This window comes from Orbicella franksi, chromosome 1 (assembly GCF_964199315.1).
Source record: "Orbicella franksi chromosome 1, jaOrbFran1.1, whole genome shotgun sequence".
Classification (NCBI taxonomy): domain Eukaryota; kingdom Metazoa; phylum Cnidaria; class Anthozoa; order Scleractinia; family Merulinidae; genus Orbicella; species Orbicella franksi.
Window position 1 is genome coordinate 20,297,405 of NC_138145.1, and position 20,816 is coordinate 20,318,220.

General features: G+C 37.5%; 1 protein-coding gene across 1 annotated transcript in view; it reads left to right on the forward strand.

Annotated features, from left to right (window-relative positions):
- LOC145485594 (uncharacterized) overlaps positions 1–20,816 on the forward strand; it is a 53,980-nt gene that overhangs the window by 26,031 nt on the left and 7,133 nt on the right. Inside the window, exons 22-36 of the mRNA XM_081464257.1 lie at positions 24–137; positions 452–565; positions 794–907; positions 5,777–5,890; positions 6,110–6,223; positions 6,936–7,049; positions 8,178–8,291; positions 9,251–9,361; positions 10,093–10,166; positions 14,437–14,489; positions 17,010–17,312; positions 17,982–18,479; positions 19,619–19,899; positions 20,166–20,276; positions 20,582–20,695. Of these exons, the coding sequence (XP_081320383.1) occupies positions 24–137; positions 452–565; positions 794–907; positions 5,777–5,890; positions 6,110–6,223; positions 6,936–7,049; positions 8,178–8,291; positions 9,251–9,361; positions 10,093–10,166; positions 14,437–14,489; positions 17,010–17,312; positions 17,982–18,479; positions 19,619–19,899; positions 20,166–20,276; positions 20,582–20,695 (2,343 nt within the window). The remainder of the gene's footprint in view (positions 1–23; positions 138–451; positions 566–793; positions 908–5,776; positions 5,891–6,109; positions 6,224–6,935; positions 7,050–8,177; positions 8,292–9,250; positions 9,362–10,092; positions 10,167–14,436; positions 14,490–17,009; positions 17,313–17,981; positions 18,480–19,618; positions 19,900–20,165; positions 20,277–20,581; positions 20,696–20,816) is intronic.

Here is a 20,816-nt window from a genome sequence, read left to right on the forward strand (position 1 = left end):
CACAGTAATTCGCAATGTTTCAGATATCAACGAGTGTGCTCCTGCACCTTGTCAAAATGGCGGCACATGTGTGGATCTTGTCGGAAGTTACCGCTGTGATTGTAAAACAGGATATTCTGGTACCAACTGTGAAACTGGTATGAGCTTAAAAATCTTCTGCTCGTCTGTATGATTAAAAGTTTCATTCTATTGACCTTTACCATTGGATGATCTACAAACTTTCACTGTGGTGACTCTTAATATCTTATCTCTCCTGGCTTATATTGAGAGTCTTTTAAAAAGTTAAGAATATTTTTCTAAAGACTATAATGGACAGAAACTGCGAACACCATTTGAACTCTAAACCAAAACATCTTTAATTTTTACATTCAGCTTCATTAACAATGTGATTCGTTACCATCATTTTGTACGTTTGCAAGCATGTAGTTAACTACAGATTTCTAATTTTCAGACGTCAACGAGTGTGCCCCTGCACCTTGTCAAAATGGCGGCACATGTGTGGATCTTGTTGGAAGTTACCGCTGTGATTGTAAAACAGGATATTCTGGAGATATCTGCCAAACAGGTGACAGCATCCTTAAAGTTTCTGTGTTACGAGATTGGTTGAAAACGTGGAATTAATTGGTGCTGATTTCTTCATGCAGTGTTGATGAATAATGAGAGCTGCAAAACATAAGAAAAAAATTTGTAAAACTTGTCAATTTGACAAAAGAATTCATATTTTTTCCTTCTAAGTTAAATTATGGAATTAGTGGAATTAATTACTGGCGGTAAACCCTAATTTTAATTTCAGATATCAACGAGTGTGCCCCTACACCTTGCCAAAATGGTGGGACATGTGTGGATCTTGTTGGAAGTTACCGCTGTGATTGTAAAACAGGATATTCTGGCAACGACTGTGAAACAGGTGATAACAACCGAAGAGGTTTATTTATTTCAAAGTAATTATGGTCACGTGAACATAAATGTATTATTAGAGATACCAATAACAGTTTTCCAGGGGACTTCATGTCAACTGAAATGGGCAGATACTCTATTAAATGACCTTGCTCTCCTTGAGTTCTCGTAGCTCAGTGGATAGAGCACCCGCCCGGTGTTCGGGAGGTCGTGGGTTCGATTCCTGTCGGGGACTCAGATTTTTTCTTTGTCCCACATTCGTGTCATGTTGATCAATTCACCTTTCACATTTCATTACCGAGCTTAAAATTCATCTCCTTAATTAACCGCGCGGCCATGGGCCGAGCGCGGTTCTAGGTTTACCCGTGGTTTATTATTTTTTTTAACCGGGCGGCCATGGGCCGAGCGCGGTTCTAGGTTTACCCGTGGTTTATTATTTTTTTTAACCGGGCGGCCATGGGCCGAGCGCGGTTCTAGGTTTACCCGTGGTTTATTATTTTTTTTAACCGGGCGGCCATGGGCCGAGCGCGGTTCATGTTCTACCCTTGGTTTATTTTTTTTTATTTTTTTTTTGTCGGAGACCAGACGTAGATGTCCACTCGGCCAACTTTGAATTACGCAATCTGTAATGTTTACTCGCCAAACCTTGTTTCTTCAGGGTCAACAGAAATCTCAGATTACAAAATCACGCCGAACCTACACGTTGCAAAAAAATCTCTTCAAAACCCTGACATCGAAGCGATATATCACTTTAGCGTTAATAGCTACCTCATATCGGCAGTATTAAAATCTATTCGTTAACAATCCAGCTTCATCATATTAAAATTTCAACGAAATCGAACAAAACCAGAACTAAATATTATTAGATTTTTTTTGTAACCTAGCTTCATTGCGTGACTCGACAAAGGAAGCGACGGTCGCCCATAGCCACCGAAACACATTAACATAACCAGTGAACCTACGTTTCGGTCAAAAAAATCCAGGATTATTGCCTGAAAGCTGAAAATTCAAGAGGAACATCTTTTTCGAACTTTTCTCAAGTTATTTAGACGAAAAAATGACCTCGGCGGACTCCAAAAGAGAACGAAACAAAAAACAGAACGAGACAGTGAGAAGAGCCGATAATTTATTCACCGCGTGGCCTTCGTTACGTTCACGTTAAAAAAACCTTACTTCTGGATAATTTCAGCCTTACAAGTCAGCAACTGGTCCCAAATTACTTTCTGTATCCTTACAAATGTCCTGACTTCCATCTCCGAAAGATTTGGCCGCAATTTTTTAGCAAATAAACATTTCGCCGACAGCAATCACCATTACGGTGGCTTGCAACTAATTCGCTAACTTTACAAAACCCTCCTGAGGGGGGGATATGACGAAAAGAGCTGAAAAATGATGACCGGAAATAGAGTAATTTTCTCAGCTTCCAGTGTGCCAAATTTGCTGGAAATAGGTTCAAAACCGATATTTTTTTTTCGTTTTTTTTTCTTCGGGTCACTCATGCTACCAAAACAGTTAACTTTTAAAAGCGCGGTTGTAAGATCTTAAAGATCTTCTTGTTAACCGCGCGGCCATGGGCCGAGCGCGGTTCTAGGTTTACCCGTGGTTTATTATGTTTTTTAACCGCGCGGCCATGGGCCGAGCGCGGTTCTAGGTTTACCCGTGGTTTATTAACCGCGCGGCCATGGGCCGAGCGCGGTTCTAGGTTTACCCGTGGTTTATTTTTTTTTTTTTTGTCGGTGACCAGACGCAGACCTCCGCTCGGCCAAACTTTGAGTCACGCAACATGTGATTTTTTTCCGCCAGAAGCTGTTAAAACATAAATACACGGACAATTTTACCGATATTGTTTTCTTTTTTGTGGGTAAAATATATTTTCTTTTCGTTTTATCAAAGCGTTGGATTTAAAGGGAATAATAAATACGCTGAAAAAAGGTATTACGTCAGCCATGGAATGCGCTGACGTTGCAGCTTTCACTTTCGCTACGTGACAAATAAGATCGTGTTTACTTTGCAAGTTTATTTCGGCAGAAGCGACGGTCATTAATTTATTTGTAATTTTGCGAGTATTTCTTGTGGTTTTAGGCAAATGAAGTAAATCCTTTGACTGTTTCATCGCAGCAAGTTCATAGATCGGAAGGAAAATTAAATATTTGCAAGCCAAGCAAAGAACGTGTCAGAACGTGCAAAGATTACGTCATTGATAGGGAAATAACCACCGTACTAAAGATAGCCGTAGATAACGCAATTCTTGAATTATGTGACTTGTGTGACTTCTTTGCTAACCGTTAACTCAAGGGAAAAAAACAATTAAATTTAATTGTGACTTTAAAGAAAGAAAGCGGTTTGTAATAGTGTTCGTATCTTCATGCCCATACATATCCCGAAGAAAGTTCCAGATTAAGACTATTACGTCATCGGAGATGTCACAACGGCTACGACTGATGGTGCAATAATAGAGTGTGTGTTGATCAAGTGCTGTGATGTCTACAGTAATCAATGAATCATCAAAGATTGCTTTGGAATATGGACTGCGTTGCGACTGTAGTACTAAGAAAACAGTTAAATTTTAAAAGCGCGGTTATAAGATCTAACAGATCTTCTTGTTATTTTTTTTTTTGTCGGTGACCAGACGCAGACCTCCGCTCGGCCAAATTCCGAGTCACGCAACGTGTGATGTTTTTTTCCGCCAGGAGCTGTTAAAACATTAATACACGGATAATTTTACGGATATTGTTTCCTTTGTTGTGGGTAAAATATATTTTCTTTTGGTTTTATCGAAGCGTTGGATTCAAAGGGAATAATAAATACGCTAAAAAAAGGTATTACGTCAGCCATGGAATGCGTTGACGTTGCAGCTTTCACTTTCGCTACGTGACTAATAAGATCGTGTTTACTTTGGAAGTTTATTTCGCCAGAAGCGACGGTCATCAATTTATTTGCAAGTTTGCGAGTATTTCTTGTGGTTTTAGGCAAATGAAGTAAATTCTTTGGCTCTTTCATCGCAACGAGTTCATAGATCGGAAGGAAAATGAAATATTTGCAAGCCAAGCAAAGAACATGTCAGGACATGCAATGATTACGTCATTGGTAGGGAAATAACCACCGTACTAAAGATAGCCGTCGATAACGCAATTCTTGAATAATGTGACTCGTGTGACTTCTTTGCTAGCCCTTTACTCAAGGAAAAAATTAAATTTAAACTTGACTTTTAAGAAAGAAAGCTGTTGTTAATAGTGTTCGTATCTTCATGCCCATACATATCCCAAAGAAAGTTCCAGATTAACACTATTACGTCATCGGAGATTTCGCAACGGCTACGACTGATGGTGCAATAGTACAGTCTGTGTTGATCAAGTGATGTGATGTCTACAGTAATCAATGAATCATCAAGGATTACTTTCGAATGTGCACTGCGTTGCGACTGTAGTGCTAAGAAAACAGTTAAATTTTAAAAGCGCGGTTTTAAGATCTAACAGATCTTCTTGTTTTATTTTTTTTGTCGGTGACCAGACGCAGACCTCCGCTCGGCCAAACTTTGAGTCACGCAACGTGTGATGTTTTTCCGCCAGAAGCTGTTAAAACATAAACACACGGACAATTTTACGGATATTGTTTTCTTTTTTGTGGGTAAAATATATTTTCTTTTCGCTTTATCAAAGCGTTGGATTTAAAGGGAATAATAAATACGCTGAAAAAAGGTATTACGTCAGCCATGGAATGCGCTGACGTTGCAGCTTTCACTTTCGCTACGTGACAAATAAGATCGTGTTTACTTTGCAAGTTTATTTCGGCAGAAGCGACGGTCATTAATTTATTTGTAATTTTGCGAGTATTTCTTGCGGTTTTAGGCAAATGAAGTAAATCCTTTGACTGTTTCATCGCAGCGAGTTCATAGATCGGAAAGAAAATTAAATATTTGCAGGCTAAGCAAAGAACGTGTCTGAACGTGCAAAGATTACGTCATTGATAGGGAAATAACCACCGTACTAAAGATAGCCGTAGATAACGCAATTCTTGAATCATGTGACTCGTGTGACTTCTTTGCTAACCCTTAACTCAAGGGAAAAAAACAATTAAATTTAATCGTGACGTTAAAGAAAGAAAGCGGTTTGTAATAGTGTTCGTATCTTCATGCCCATACATATCCCGAAGAAACTTCCAGATTAAGACTATTACGTCATCGGAGATGTCACAACGGCTACGACTGATGGTGCGATAATAGAGTTTATGTTGATCAAGTGCTGTGATGTCTACAGTAATCAATGAATCATCAAAGATTGCTTTGGAATATGCACTGCGTTGCGACTGTAGTACTAAGAAAACAGTTAAATTTTAAAAGCGCGGTTATAAGATCTAACAGATCTTCTTGTTCACTTATCACTACTCACGGTGACTTCGACAGTGCTGATCTTAGCAGTATGCAGGACGCCTGTCACATATGAACTCTGTTAAATGACCTTGCTTTCCTTGAGTGCTCATAGCTCACTGGATAGAGCCGCCCGGTGTTCGGGAGGTCATGGATTCGATTCCTGTCGGGGACTTAGATTTTTTCTTTGTCTCACGCTGGTGTCATGTTGATCAATTTACTTTTCACATTTCATTGCCGAGCTTAAAATTCACCTTCATTATTAATTTATCACAACAGAGAAATTCTTTGCGATCCGGCTTATAACAATGTTAAGGCAGGGTGCAAACTAAACAAATAGGCAAACTTGATACTGCACGGGAGTCAAAGGTCAATTGTTCCTTTGTCATCTAAGCCAGATAAATTTAGCTACAGTACAAATAAAACTTTTTGAGTCCAGAAAAATTATTGATATGTTTCCAGGCGAATTTGATACATAACTTACTAAAGAGACGTATTATTTCTAATTTTCAGACATCAATGAGTGTGCTCCGGCACCTTGTCAAAATGGCGGCACATGTGTGGATCTTGTTGGAAGTTACCGCTGTGATTGTAAAACAGGATATTCTGGCAACAACTGTCAAACAGGTGATACAACCTAAGAGGGATCTTTCTTTCATTTGATCTGAACATGAATGCATTATCCATAGATATATCGGGAACAATTCTCCAGCGAACGTTACATAATCTGCGATGCCGGACAGTCGATACACTTGTGCGGAACTAAGGGTGCCATCTCTCTCTTTTAGGGCTGAAGGTTCTGACTACTCTTGTTGAAATTAACTATCCGTTATTCCAAATTTTCAGACATCAACGAGTGCTCGCCTGATCCTTGTCAAAATGGCGGTACATGTGTGGATCTTGTTGGAAGTTACCGCTGTGATTGTAAAACAGGATATTCTGGAAACAACTGTGAAACAGGTGACAGTGACTTATGATATTGTAACAGAAACTGAATTCATAGAACCATGCATAAAATAACGTGAAAAGTAACATTTATTATTTCTGATGAAGCTAGTTGCAAAGAAGCATTGATTTGAATAAGGAATAGATTGATTGATTGATTCGAACTAGGATTTGCCCCCTCAAAGAACAGCTATCTTCATTCAACAAATTTTACTTTCTTTCCTTTGGCTTTTAACCCACGTCGCGATTTGTAGAGAGCTGCCTGCAAGTAATGGATTGTTCATGTGTACTACCGTCTGACATTGATTTTGTTGCAAGTAGTATTCTGCTCATGCGCGTGTAGACGGTAGTTGTGTCCACTCAGGAGATAAACGGAGGCTCTTTATCAGAGCTCAAGGAAAACGGAATGTCAACGAAAAGTGTCATTAAGCATTTCGGCAATATCTCAAAGAAAGAAGATTGGATAAAGACTCACCTATCAAAAAATAATTCATTTTTTGCTCTTTGTTTTTATATCACTTCACGAGAGGGCAGTCTGCACTTCCTGTATACCTAGAATAATTGAGAATATATAGCAAAACTCAAAGTATCCTTAAAACAATAGCGGTTGCAAGGACATGTATGTAAAATAACGATAGAAAATGCTTTGAACGGTAATTTTCAGATATTAACGTGTATGTCATGAGGATGTGATTTGTAACTTACGGCTATAAATGCTAATTTTCAGATATCAACGAGTGCTCACCTGATCCTTGTCAAAATGGCGGCACATGTGTTGATCTTGTTGGAAGTTACCGCTGTGATTGTAAAACAGGATATTCTGGTAACAACTGTCAAACAGGTATGAACTTAACAATCAGTTTTTTTCCCGTATGATTAAATTCCCATTCTGTTTCAGTTTGCCACTGGATGATCTTAGAGCGTCTAGTTATTACTTAGGAAGCTAGGTGCAAAGAAGCATTGATTTAAATAAGGAATAGATTGATTGATTCGAACTAGAACAAGACCATTCAAATATAGTGCTTGTGACTAAACTTTAGATGTCTAAAACAGCTATCGTCTTTCACTGAAGTTTTTCTTCCCTTTGGTCTGTACCCCACGTCGCGATACATTTGTAGATAGCTGCCTACAAGTAATGGATTGTTCATGCGTACTACCGCCTGACATTGATTTTGTTGCAAATAGTATTCTGCTCATGCGCGCGTAGACGGTAGTTGTGTCCACCCAGAAGATAAAGGGAGGATCTTTAGCAGAGTTCACGGAAAACGGATTGTCAACCAAAAATGTTGTTAAGCATCTCGCCAATATCTCAAAGAAAGAAGATTGGATAAAGACCGACCCATCAAAGGATAATTCTTTTTTTTTTCCTCTTTGTTTCTATATCACCTCGCGAAGACAGTCTGCGTTTCCTTTGTACCGGAAATGATTGAGAAACTATGAGTAATTTTGAATGGTAACTTTAGATATTAACTTGTATGTGATGATGAAGTGATTTGTAACTAACTAGCTATGAATGCTAATTTTCAGATATCAACGACTGCTCGCCTGATCCTTGCCAAAATGGCGGCACATGTGTAGATCTTGTTGGAAGTTATCGCTGTGATTGTAAAGCAGGATACTCTGGCAACAACTGTGAAACAGGTAATGGTATCCTAAGGAATTTGAGAATATAAGTCGAAAATAAAGGAGGAATCTTGGAATTGCGGAAAAGACTTCAAATGGGGTATATAACTTAAAGATAAAGCAACTTACTCGAGGAAAATTTTTTTTTTAAAGCTCTTCGAGCTTGCTTTTTTTTGTACGTAATCGGTTATCTGTTACTGATCTTTCAAAGTAAGTAAGCAAGAAAGCAAAGTTCTTTATTGTTCAAAAAGGAAAAACTCTTTTTAATTTCTTATAATTCAGGAGCTTTTAATTATCGAATAGATGTAATGGTTTGCAACTTGAAGCTGTAAATGGCAATTTTCAGATTCCAACGAGTGTGCACCTGCACCATGCCAAAATGGCGGCACATGTGTGGATCTTGTTGGAAGTTACCGCTGTGATTGTGCAACTGGATATTCTGGCAACAACTGTCAAACAGGTGACAATTCCCTAGAATGTTTTGACGAAATTATATTGAACGTGTAAACATCCCAGTGGGGAAGCAACAATAGAGACCTAAAGATGTAAAGTAAAAAAATAATAAGAGTTATGTACGTATGAATTTATTTGGCGCATCTTATAAATTAGATTCTTTTCTTCAAAGCACGCGATTTAAAAAATGACTGTCTGTCCTCTTATTGATGATAAATTGCGTCATAACATTGTTAAAGTGGCTGTAGAAGTAGTGGCTGTTAAAGTGGCTGTTTCGCAGTAAACTTTGACAATGTTATGACGCAATTTATGGTATCATCAATAAGAGGACAGACGTATGAAAAACTGAAGTCAATTTGTTTCTTATAATAACAAGACCCCAAAATGGTCAAATGCCGGGAATAAATGAGGGGAAAAGACGCCGTAAACTTGCCTTAAACAAAGATAAACGAATTTTATTCAAAATGACGCCAACATTGTCAATAGCTCTTCTCGCTTTTTGATTGGCTACTTAAAAAAGTCAATAAAATCTCATTGGTTAAAAAGTTGACAGTTTGACAGCTGAAAGTTGAACTTGAAAGCCTGCATAAATTAAAATTTTATCCGTCTGTACTCTTATTGATGATAAAAATGAGCCAATCAGCGCGCGAGAAATTCGACAGTTATTGTAACTAACTGTATTTTACCACACTTTCAGAGAGAGTGCAGAGACGCTCATCGTAAGATAAATGGCGATCTTGGAGGTGTTTAGGAATGTGGTCAGACACCGTTTCAAGTGTTTGATAATTCTTGTCAATCGAAACTAAAACTAAGGAAGAAAATGGAGAAAAAGAAAATCGTAAAAATCCATGTCAATGAGAGTAAAATATCCAAACTCCGTCACAGTTATGATTTCCTTGGTGAATTTCAATAAGTTTGAGAAGAAAAGATGATCACTAAATATAGGTGGTAATTCTTAATTTTCAGACACCGACGAGTGTGCACCCGCACCTTGCAAAAATGGCGGCACATGTGTGGATCTTATTGGAAGTTACCGCTGTGATTGCCCTGCTGGATGGATTGGAACAACTTGCGAGGGTAAATTGCTTTATCTACGCATTTCGTAATGTATGTTGTTGTCCCAAAACAATGAAACGCCTCAATGCTGGTGACCCGAACCAATCCTGTTGGAATCTTTAAGGTTTTCATTATCCGATCTATTTTTCTGTTCTTAATATTAGTGGCTTCTGTCCACCTTCATCAGAGCTGCTATGCTTAAGGCTCGTTATTGCTCGCGTTACAAGCCCGTGTGCTGTCGTTTTATTGATTTTCATCAACGGTACATAAGGGCGAGGGAGCGGTTTTCCCTCGTTTACGGCGTGGCTGTCCAAATTTAGAACAGAAAAACAGATCGGATTGCAAAAACCTAAAGAAATGTCTATCACCGATCGCAACACTGGATCCTGTGGGAACTGAACTCTTTTGTTATGTAAATACTTTTTTTTGTTCCAATAAATTTGCATGGCTGCTGGCCACGTGAGGAAAAACGCTCTACATTGCATTTCTTTTGTCCGATTGTGTTCTTTTATCTTCATTGACGACTGCAATACTAAAAAGCTTGTCATGAATAGCAATTCGTTTTTTCCCAATTTTGTTTGTCTGTAGAAGCCGAGATCGATGAGTGTGAAGAGTAAGGTCTGAGAGCAAAGACTACAGGTAGGAGGACTTTATTCGTTTTTGGCGACTTGCCAACATTCTAGAATAATTACAAATTTGATAAAAATCTGGCTAGGATTGTTGCCAGACAATATTTCCTGTATTGCTCACAGTTGAATATTTGTATGAATATAAGGATCATTCTGTCCAACCCTCATCCTTTCTAATCGTGGATAATTCCACTATGGTAGTTGCCAACTCGAAAGCTTTTGCTAGTTTGGCCACTAAACAATTTTCTCTTATTTGATGCAATTTTGCATTTTTTTTTTTTTTTTGATTTTGTATTTTTGTCAATTTAATGAATTTTATGTAACTAAAATAAGTTCAAATAAGTTGGCTTGAATTGAACTGAATTGTACATGTAACTCTAAAGAAGTGTTTTTTGATCATTTGTTTTCTATTTCTTTTCTTTTTATATTCACCTACCAATAATTGCCCATGTATAATATCTTTTCTATCCTCTGGACAATTTTCCTGTTTATACCGTAACACATAACAGTAACAACTCACTTCAAGTGAAGTAGCATTTTTCTACTAAGTAAGGGCATTAAAATATAACAATCACTGTAATTTATAAATCTTGACACCACCTCCCCCTTTCGAATAAAAATTGATATAAGCATCTATAAAAAATGATAACGTCAATAGCTAAATGATAAAACACACTTACATTTAAGAAATTAAAATTAAGAGGTGAACAAAGCAACGTGCTGTGCAAATAACAATGTACCATGCACAGTTTTTCCGCCAGTCTTATGTTTGCTTTTGAAAGAAAACTATTTCAATCTAAAACTCAACCTCATTCAACTACACTTAATTTTCCTTGTTTGTAGGTTGGCTCGTTACACGTGGTAGTTAGCAGGCTTATAAATATGTGGATATGTAATACTTCAACAACACATATGCAAGAAAAGAGATAAAGATGCACTTGCTGATATAGTAAACTTGTAGTGAACAACAAAGCAAAATAAATACACGAGTAAACTAAGCCTGTGTTCATCTTTTATTTGAGTTGCGAATTTAATTTTCTGTCTCAAACTGGTTATTCTCTTAAAGCGGAGTGTTGACCGATGATGTGATGTCTCGGTTAGGTAATGATCCTACTATTTAACAATTAGACCCGTGGCCCTTAAGGGCGAAGGGTCTAATTGTTTTAGTATCACCCAACTAGGCGGACAGAAAAGGTAATAATAAAGTTAGCAAATGCAAGTTGAAGAAATATTTATTTGGAAATGAAACGAAAGAAAGCGTCACGCTCGATGGCGCCAATTTCGCTACTCGATGACTATTACTAATAGTCCCCTAGTAGCGTAGCCAATCAAAATGCAGGATTTGCATTAGTCCACTAGTTGGGTGATACTAAGTACTATTAATATGTAATCAATATGTAATTAGCATCCTTAATCTTTTAGGATAATTAATTTGGCCATCGGCGATTCTTAAGGTGTCTTAATCTCGCTCACAATAAATTTTTAAATGAGCCAAGAAAGATATAAGTAAACTAAGAGTGAAACATCAGATGTTGCTAAAGTCTCCCCACGGCTAACTTGAATTCTTATCATATCAAGGTGATATAATTTTTTAAATGGGTATTATGTATGATAAAGTAACATGCTCAAAATTTAACCCAGGCCAAGGCTCGTTTGAGTGGAATTTTCTCAAACTCCGGACACCTTTGTGTGGTTTGCACGCGGGTACTCTTTTATTTTTGCTGCTTCGAGAATTTGATTTGGAAATTTTTTTTTCGATGTCGACACCGGAAAACCCCGTAAGCTACAAACCTGTCAAAAATGGAAAAATGCAAATTACATGAAAGGTTAATTAGACGGTTGCTTTTGTTCTAAAACTCATCGGCTAAATGCTTTTCTTTGTTTATGGGTTGGCTTATTGTTTTCGGCAGTCACCACATTTAACAGCAGAGCTCCTGCGCGCTGAAGTCGCGCGACCGGAGCCCCATACCTTAGAAAATTTGGTAACCCATCGATCTCAAAAATTTTGGTTGTCACGTGACTGTCCGTACGTACGTCCGTACACCTAGCCCCATACCGATATCTTGACTAATAGGTCATGTTATGATTAATTGACAGCTGTCAAAACAAGGTATCCGCTGACCAGTATGACGTGACCATATCGTGGGCTCTGGCCAAGAGCTTGTTTTTTTGAAGTTGACCGCGACCAGGTACTGGTCTTTCAATTGGATCGCGGGCTCAGGCCCGGTTATTACTCTATAGGAGAAGGAGTGAGTACACGCAAAGGCGAAATTTTGGTGCAAATAAACCCCTGACGCGTTGTTGATTTTTCTTCCGACATATTCCTTGCACAATCGTCTCTTGGAAAGTCTGATATATTGCGTAGGTAATTTCTGCAATCTTGGGTACACTTATTAGGTATAAGGGAGTTTACGCATGATGTTTACTGCAGACATTAAACGGCCAAGATTACCTCTGATTTTTTATTATTTTCTTGTAATCCTTAAATAAATCACACAAAAATAGACCAATGTCTCCTACTATTCACCACAAATACAAATATTTTCACTTTACCGTTCAGACAGCTGAGAACAGACGGCAAAAGTTTAATTTTTGCCGTTTGCCGTTTGACGTAAAGTCATTCTTAATCTCTCTATAGTTTGTTAAAATGTAACTGGAAAAAAATAGTGAAACCACTCGCTGAACAATCACGTGCTCACAATTGATCCTTTTTTGAGTTTCTGATCCAAGAAAAACAAATCCTCTTTTATTTATGATTAATTATTGTTACCAGGAGCTCCACTTTTAGGCTTGGCTAAATTTGTATATTGGGATATCTATCATCTAAAGTATGCATATCCACACAAGCGATGAAAACGCCCACGCTTATGTAGATCATTAAAATGGGTAAATTCGTAGGGAACGATGAAGTAAAAATGTTATGATTAAGCTAAATGTCGCTCTCGTTTTGCTTGTGTTGGATTGTGTTTCTCAAACACGCTCTTTTTCTGTTTGTGGATTGTTGATTCATCTCGTATTCTGGTCGACTGATTATATTCTACTCATTCTAACTTATTTTGTTATCCTGTTTCGACCTCTGTTGACTTCTTTCGTCCTGCTTCAATTAATCACTTTTGTAAAGTGGTCTTTTTTCCAACCACAAATTTACATGGGGGCGTTTGCTGGAGTATCAATCCTCTTCATCGCCGTTTTAGACATCAATGTTTCAGGCAATGGTTACGGCTTATCAAGTAATTTTCACTTCAGACTTGGGGCTTGAAGTTGCCTAGCCTACGAGATTATCTTTTCACGAACATGCGACGTGGTTATCAGTGCAGCTAATGATCAGCAACATACATTCGCATACCATCTCGACAAATTATGTGAAAATAAGAACGCGAAAGAAAGAAATGATCATTAAAGAAAAATAAATCCTATTTTCCTATTTTCTGTTTACTTTTCTGAGGAATTCAGAGCCATACCTATTAAACTTCCCTTAAAGGGTTCAAAACTGAGAATTTAGCCATTTATTTTGGGAAGCTCAAACGAATGGAGAAAGGTAATAAGAAAACGGCATACGGTGTAAAACACATAAATTGAAAATATTCATTCAGTGCCAGCTGAACCAACACGATTTCGTGCAGCAATGTAAACTTAAAAATTACTTTAGATTTTCGCAAGGTTTCTGAACCAATTGAACGTGACGGTGGAGTGACACTTCTAAGTTCTTTTGACATAAAGTAAAAATGTTGTTAATACTGTCACGCTTTGTGTAATGGTCATTTTGCCGAAATTAAGAGAAACTTGATGAATGGCATTTTAAAATCACAAATACAATTCAGATACGTTTCATAAAGTAACTTAAATTTGTCTTAATTCATCTTGCAATTTAAAACCTCTAAGATTAAGTCGATTTAAATCTTTTACTTTGGAAAATTTAAAGTAAAGCGTGAGCCGTGTAATTTATTTACCCTTCAAGATTATTTCGCGACAAAAGTTTACGCGGATGAAATTGTAATTAAAAGATATATAATATCATTTTCGCCCATTGAAATAATTTACTTATACGAAATGGATCTTAATAGAGGCCCTATTTTACTACTTTACCGCGAGTGGGTTTCTTATAATTAGGTTGTTGAATGACGTTAAATGAGCACAGTGCCGTGATAATTAATGGTGCTCAAAATCTTATAACATGATTTACTAATCTTTTCTTTACAGCAACAGGTTAAGAGTCATTTCGATAGCAATTGAAACAAAAACATGTTTAAGAATTGTTTAGCAAGAATCAAAACGCTTCTGAAAACAAGAAATAACTTTTGGCTTTTGTGCACGTAATTGGGATGCAATGTTTTGACATTCCAGAGAAAAAATTGCATTTAGTGAAAACTTAATAAACGTTCAATACAAAGAATATTAGTTCAGCTGTTAGTGGCATTCGTTAGACCACAAAATTTTTCTAAGCAGCATCAAGTACTTCGGCGTTAGCCGTTGAAAGACCAAAACGATATTTTGCTAGTGAGTGAAAAGGGAATACAAAGGTACGTTGGTTCTTCTGATCACTAAGGTCTATAAAGGATCAGAATTCATTATTATACCTTATTTACGTGATACCACTAACGAGCAAGTAAGCTATTTTCACGTACGTGCAAAGATTTAAAAATTCTCGTTTAGAATATTCAACACGAAATCCTCCGAATTTGGTGCTGTTGTGGTCATGAACGACAATAAATTTACAGTGTCGCCTCGTATTAGCCCCGATTCGGTAAATATACTTGATGATCGACAAACGACATTTTATTCACGTGTTAAGAGATGAATGATTTGTTTAGGCGTACCTTGTGTTAACTGGATCTACCTCGGAACTGCAAAGTTTGTGTGGATTACGTGCTCTGGGCTTGTGTTGTAGTTGTTAGGGAGGGAACGTCATTTCTGCTCAATTCCATTTTAAAGACATTTACCATACCGTGACATATACAAAAAGTAGTATTAATTTTAAGTGTCCAAAGACTTCTTGAAATGGACCACTTTAATTTTTTCAGCTAACACTAAGATAATGTTTTTGGTCTTATACATGCACTGAACTAAGAAACATCAAAACTCTGCAGGGGACATCAGGATATTTTTTTTTCACTGTGGGGAATTTAAAATACAGAAAAGCTAGTTAAAGTTGGGTAGGGTTTTTGTCTTACACATTTCCAATCATATCAGGTGGCTTTACTTATTTAGTGTCCCTCCATGACAGAGGAAAACAATACGTGAAGATGTCTTCTTTAAAATTGTAGCTGTGAAAATGAACCGGGAAGGTGTCCTGTGAAATTTGTTCGTGGTTGTGATTGTCTTTTGCTTTCTTTCATGTTTTCTTTCATGTTTTCCATGGCATTAAAATTCGGATTTCTATCAAAAGCAGTGACTCCGCAGAAGATAAGATTGGTAATGGAGTTACGTCACGGTTTGCTCAGTCATCTTGAAAAGTCTAGCCTAAATTTTTCAAGATCCTGGTTTGCAATCCGTGTTAACTTCTCCTGTTCCTTTATGATTCATCATGATCTCTTACCCGTTTTTCTATCTTATTAAACTACTATTTTCAGGTTTTCTTCGATTTAAAGGTACTTTTGTACGTCGCCAAAATAACTCAAAATTCTGCGACTGAGCTCCTTTAAGAGCACGCTAGGACACAAGCTTTAACAACGACGTTTACGTTAACAACGTCATTAGTTTACTTGGACAGTAGACTGATTTTGATATAACTTATGAGAAGATACATCTAGGAATAAAACAGCGAGAAAAAAACTGCATCACAACCTTAAGCAAAGAGTCGCGCTACAAGAATGATAATACCTTGTTTTTTTCACGCCAATCAGATAAGAAATGCCATGCACGTTTTGGACTCTAAAAGCGCCCTGCGACCCAAAAATTCTAATTCAAAATCTCACAAAACTAAACGAAAGAATAGTAAGTGGATTGATTATATTTTCACCTTGCCATGTGTGGAAGAGCTCTAATTGGGAAGCAAGCATTTAAATTAGTTCATTTTTCCCCTCCATCTGTCTTTTTCGTGATCAAATGAAGTTGGAAGTCCAACACAAAATGTTTAATATTCCTTTGTATTTAACATAGCGTTTTCTTTTTTTGTGAACATGAAATTCCTCAACTATGTTGAAAAGTTGGTTCATCCTCGGTGTATGTCAGTACCTATAACACTTACGAGTGTAGAAGGTATATGCATCGGTGTATCTTCATTTTAACATGCTTGAACAGTAGAATTGATTTTACACTTTTTAATATTTGCAATCTGCCATTTTAACCTGTATATTATAATTTCTATTGTTTTTATAGCTTTTTGTAGTTTTTTCTTTTTAACGCCTATTTACACATTTTTTTGTAACGTAGGACCGTTCTGAAAACCACTACTGTGATGAACGCACCCTGCTTAAAGATTATTGTCATTATTATCATTATTATTATTATTATTATTATTATTGTTATTGTTATTAAAAACTAAAATCAGTATACAAAGACGTCAACATAACGGACCCTAACTCTAACAATAACTACGAAAAGAAAAACTTTAGAGGTTCTTTTATATTTACCAGATTAAACATTTATTCTATTCCACACGATTTTATAAACCAAACTTTTAAACGATGCCCTTACAGTCCAAGTGTCCTCGATATTCGAAAATGCCCAAGAAGTTCCGATTCGTACCGCACACACCGAGGATTAGAATTTAACTTTATGAACGAAAAACTAATATATGAAAAATGTACGATGGCAAGTAAAACAAAAGGATTGCGTGATGCCTAAAGGTATTCAGTGGTACACACTAACGAATGCAATTGCCCGTGTTCATTACGTAATGCCCAAAGGTATTGGTAAACACTAACGAATGCAATTGTCCCGTGTTCATTTTACACCAATGTAAGTAAAACCAAAAATTTCCTCAAATAAGATGCAATAATACTTGAAGGAATATCAAACAACAACGAAAGAGAGAAAGAGTATATAAAGCTGAAAAGGAAGTTGAACAGTTACTTTATTGTAATCGTTGCGACATGCAGGTACAGCAGAGGCGGCTTAAGACCTACCATGAAACTCAACCTTTCCTTGTTGGTAACTCTGCTGATGGCGGATACCGTTTGGAGTCAATGCAGAACAGCAAATTGGTGGGGATCATTTGACAAAAAAGGATGGTCAAAATGTGGCGCTACTACAGAGTACTTGACCGGTTTTTACAGAAATAACAAACGTAATGACGACCCAATTTTTCTACTGGAGGAAGGAAAGTGCTGTAAGGCTCCCGCGCCAAATCAAAATCAAGCATCAACTTGCAAAAATGCAAACTGGTGGGGAGTGTTGGACAGGTTAGTAACATTATTATAAATCGACCTCGACTAAAATAAGAGTTGCCGGGAAAAATGTTGATTTCGTATTGAATGAAGGTTGCCCTTCGCACGAGGAGCAGAGCGAACCGTTCGTGGCTTTCTTTTTATATATATATATAATTTTCACTTTTTGACTATTATGGTTGGAAGTTAGCACATCAAAAGGAATGGCGCTACATGTGTATGCTGTGTCTCTAACTTTTGAGAAATACAACAAGGTCGGTTGACTACGTTTTTGCTGTTCACAATGTAATTTTTGAAGGTGCTGCTGGGAATAAACTCGCATTTAACCGGTCAAGCAAAGAAGCAAACAACTAAACAAATAAGCAAACACGTAATGCGCCAGTAGTACGAAATCTTAATTAACATCAATTGAGGGATCAGTTGATTTAAAGCATTTAGTGTAAATCTACAAGCGTTCTATCACGTATGTCTTTCTCTGATTGGCTACGCTACTAACTAGCTATGTTCTGTTGTGGATACTGAGTAGCCTAGCAGTGTGCAGATGTTTACAAAATTGTGGCAGCCTCGTTGCGTTTTCCAAGTGTCTGTGAAGAGGACTTGGTTAAAGCCTTAGTTAAACGACTAGTAGAGTTCATAATAATCTCGAGCTCATCAGTAATCTAATTGTTAAATATTCTTCCTTAGCAACAACCGCTGGGCCCTTTGTCCAAATGGTTATTTCTTGCAAGGATTATATCGCAACACTGGAAATTCCCTTCGTCACATCGAGGAAGGCCGTTGCTGTAAGCCCAGCAACTTGCCCAGTAGTTATCTCCGCTGTTATGACCATGATGTCGGGAAATCCTTCGACAACAAAGGCTGGAGCAACTGTGATAGCGAATATTATATGGCAGGTTTCTACAAGGGAGGTTGCGATAAACTGTACTGCATCGAAAAGTTCAAATGTTGCATGATGTACGACGGGTGCAAGTTTGCAAACTGGTGGGGAGCCTTTGACAAGAAAGGCTGGGTTCAGTGCGACTCGTCAAAGCATTATATTACTGGGCTTTGGAGGAATAATAATAGAGGATCAAACGACAAGATCTTTTTACTGGAGGAGGCAAAATGTTGCCCAGCTCCTTCGCCAAATCAGAACACGGCATCGAAGTGTAAAACAGCCAATTGGTGGGGAGTTCTCGATAAGTAAGTACAGGAAGAACGATCGTAGGGTTTCAAACACCATGATTTCTAGGGTGGTTGTAATATTCTATTATTATCAATATACGCGGCCAAATTGAAAACCGCCCTCTTGAAAACACGCGCTTTGCGGGCCGCAAATGACTCCTAGCGGGCCGTTAATGTATTAACGGCCCTGCAGCTGATTGGTTCTCGGTTCATCATCCGATGAATATTAACCAATCAGGTTACGTTTATTGACGCGGGAAAACCATTCAGGTGCGAACAGCTTGCGTAGTGAACGTTTGCCGTTTGGAAATTTCATTTTAAAATGGAAGAACTCCCAAATTTTCAGCTTTTTTCTAGTCAAAACTCGGACTTAGACAACGAGCAACTGGATGAGATTGAGCAAAAAGCTCAAGCGAAAAACACCAAGAGAGCAACTGAGTGGGGAGTAAAAAAGTTCGAGAAATGGTGTGAGAAAAGAAAAATTACAGTGGATCTCAAAACAGTAAGTGCAACGGACTTGAGTGAAATTCTGCGAAAGTTCTTCGCTGAAGTGAAAACAGAGAAAGGCCAAGCATTAACTCCAAGTGCATTGACTGGAATTAGAGCGGCCATTCATCGCCATCTAACCTGTGCTCCACTCAGCCGAAACATAAACATTTTGCAAGACAGCGAATTTATGTCTGCCAACAAAATGTTTGAAGCGAAGGCCAAGCTATTTACGAAAGAAAACAATGCGAAACCAAAACACAAATCAAAACTGTCTTTTTGCTAATCATTGTTACCAATCTTTTTAAAACTAGATTATATTTGACATTTTATTGTAAACAAAAAGGAATTTTATTTGGCTCTTGTTTAGCTGTTCGTATTGTAGCAACAACTTTCCATACCATAGTTTCATGCTACATCTCTGTTAAACATTTTTTTCTTATTAAATGAATTTGTACGATTTGGCCTTGTGTATTGATAATAATGATAATCGCATGACTTTTGTCGGTCATATAGTTTATTTGTGTCCCTCGTAGCATCATTTGCGCCCTTGCGCTTCGCGCTCGGGCGCAAATGATGCTACTCGGGCCACAAATAAACTGTATGCCCTCCAAAAGTCATGTGATTGTCCTATTTACAAGAGGTGATTTTGTTCCTTGTTTTCTTATCAGAACGAACTCATGGGCTGTTTGTCCAAATGGTTACTTTGTCCAAGGTTTCTATCGGGGCAGTGGCGCTTGGTTACATAACATCGAAGAAGCTAAATGCTGCAAACCGAATACATTTCCAGATCGATATGAGCACTGCTATAACGAGAATATCTTATCTTCGTTTGACAATAAAGGACTAAGCAAATGCAAGCGAGAGGGTTACTATATCGCTGGAATCTACAGAGGAGGCTGTGACAGACTCTATTGTATTGAGACGTTGAAATGTTGCAAGATGAATGTAGGTGAGAAACGTTACCATGTTGTTTAACAAAATTGTAGCAATTGCAACTTGGCTGATGATCTTCTTGAGAGACAAACTGATGTTGCATCAACAGTTAACAATATTTTATCGACGTGAGATTAAAAATTAAATAAATAAATAATTAAATAAATAAGTAAATAACTTGACCCTTTTGCTGAGGTCTGATAAAACTTAAAATTAATAGTACGCTAAAAACAGCGTCTTTGATCATTTCATTTTTTGTTTGTTTTCAAACATAATTTACAGATGAGTGCAAAATTTCGAGCCCGTGTAAAAACGGTGGAGTTTGTTCTGATCGAGCCGGGAGTTACCACTGTAGCTGTAAATCCGGATACCATGGAAACAACTGTCAAAACGGTATTTTAGAAATAATATTGTAGTTAGTTTAGTATGTTTATCCTGCATCCAAATGAAGAAAAGAATTCTGTAGATAAGCGAGGAAAATGTTTCTGAATTCTGTCATCGGCTATACATAAATGTACTTCACCTCTAGTGTTTTGCGTAATACACTGGTTATAGCATACCTTACCGCTAGTTGTTTGGTTACACCATAGTTTAAAGAAAAACGGTAAAAGGCCGATGAAGATCTGTCGGATTGTGTTGTTTCGTTGTAGCCAAACACGGCAACGTTTGCACTTATGTTGTTGTTGTTTTTTTTGCAGATGTAAATGAGTGTACGAACAGCCCATGCAAGAACGGAGCTACCTGTGTCAATCTTAAGGGAAGTTACCGCTGTGATTGTAAGACCGGATATACTGGAAATAACTGTGAAACAAGTGAGAAAGAATCTTCTATCTTTTGTTTTTCCTCCTTTTTTAATTGGTATGGGAAATCGTATGAATGCGAGTGCAATTATGAATTTACACTACGAGTGATAATTATCTGAAAATTCTCTCA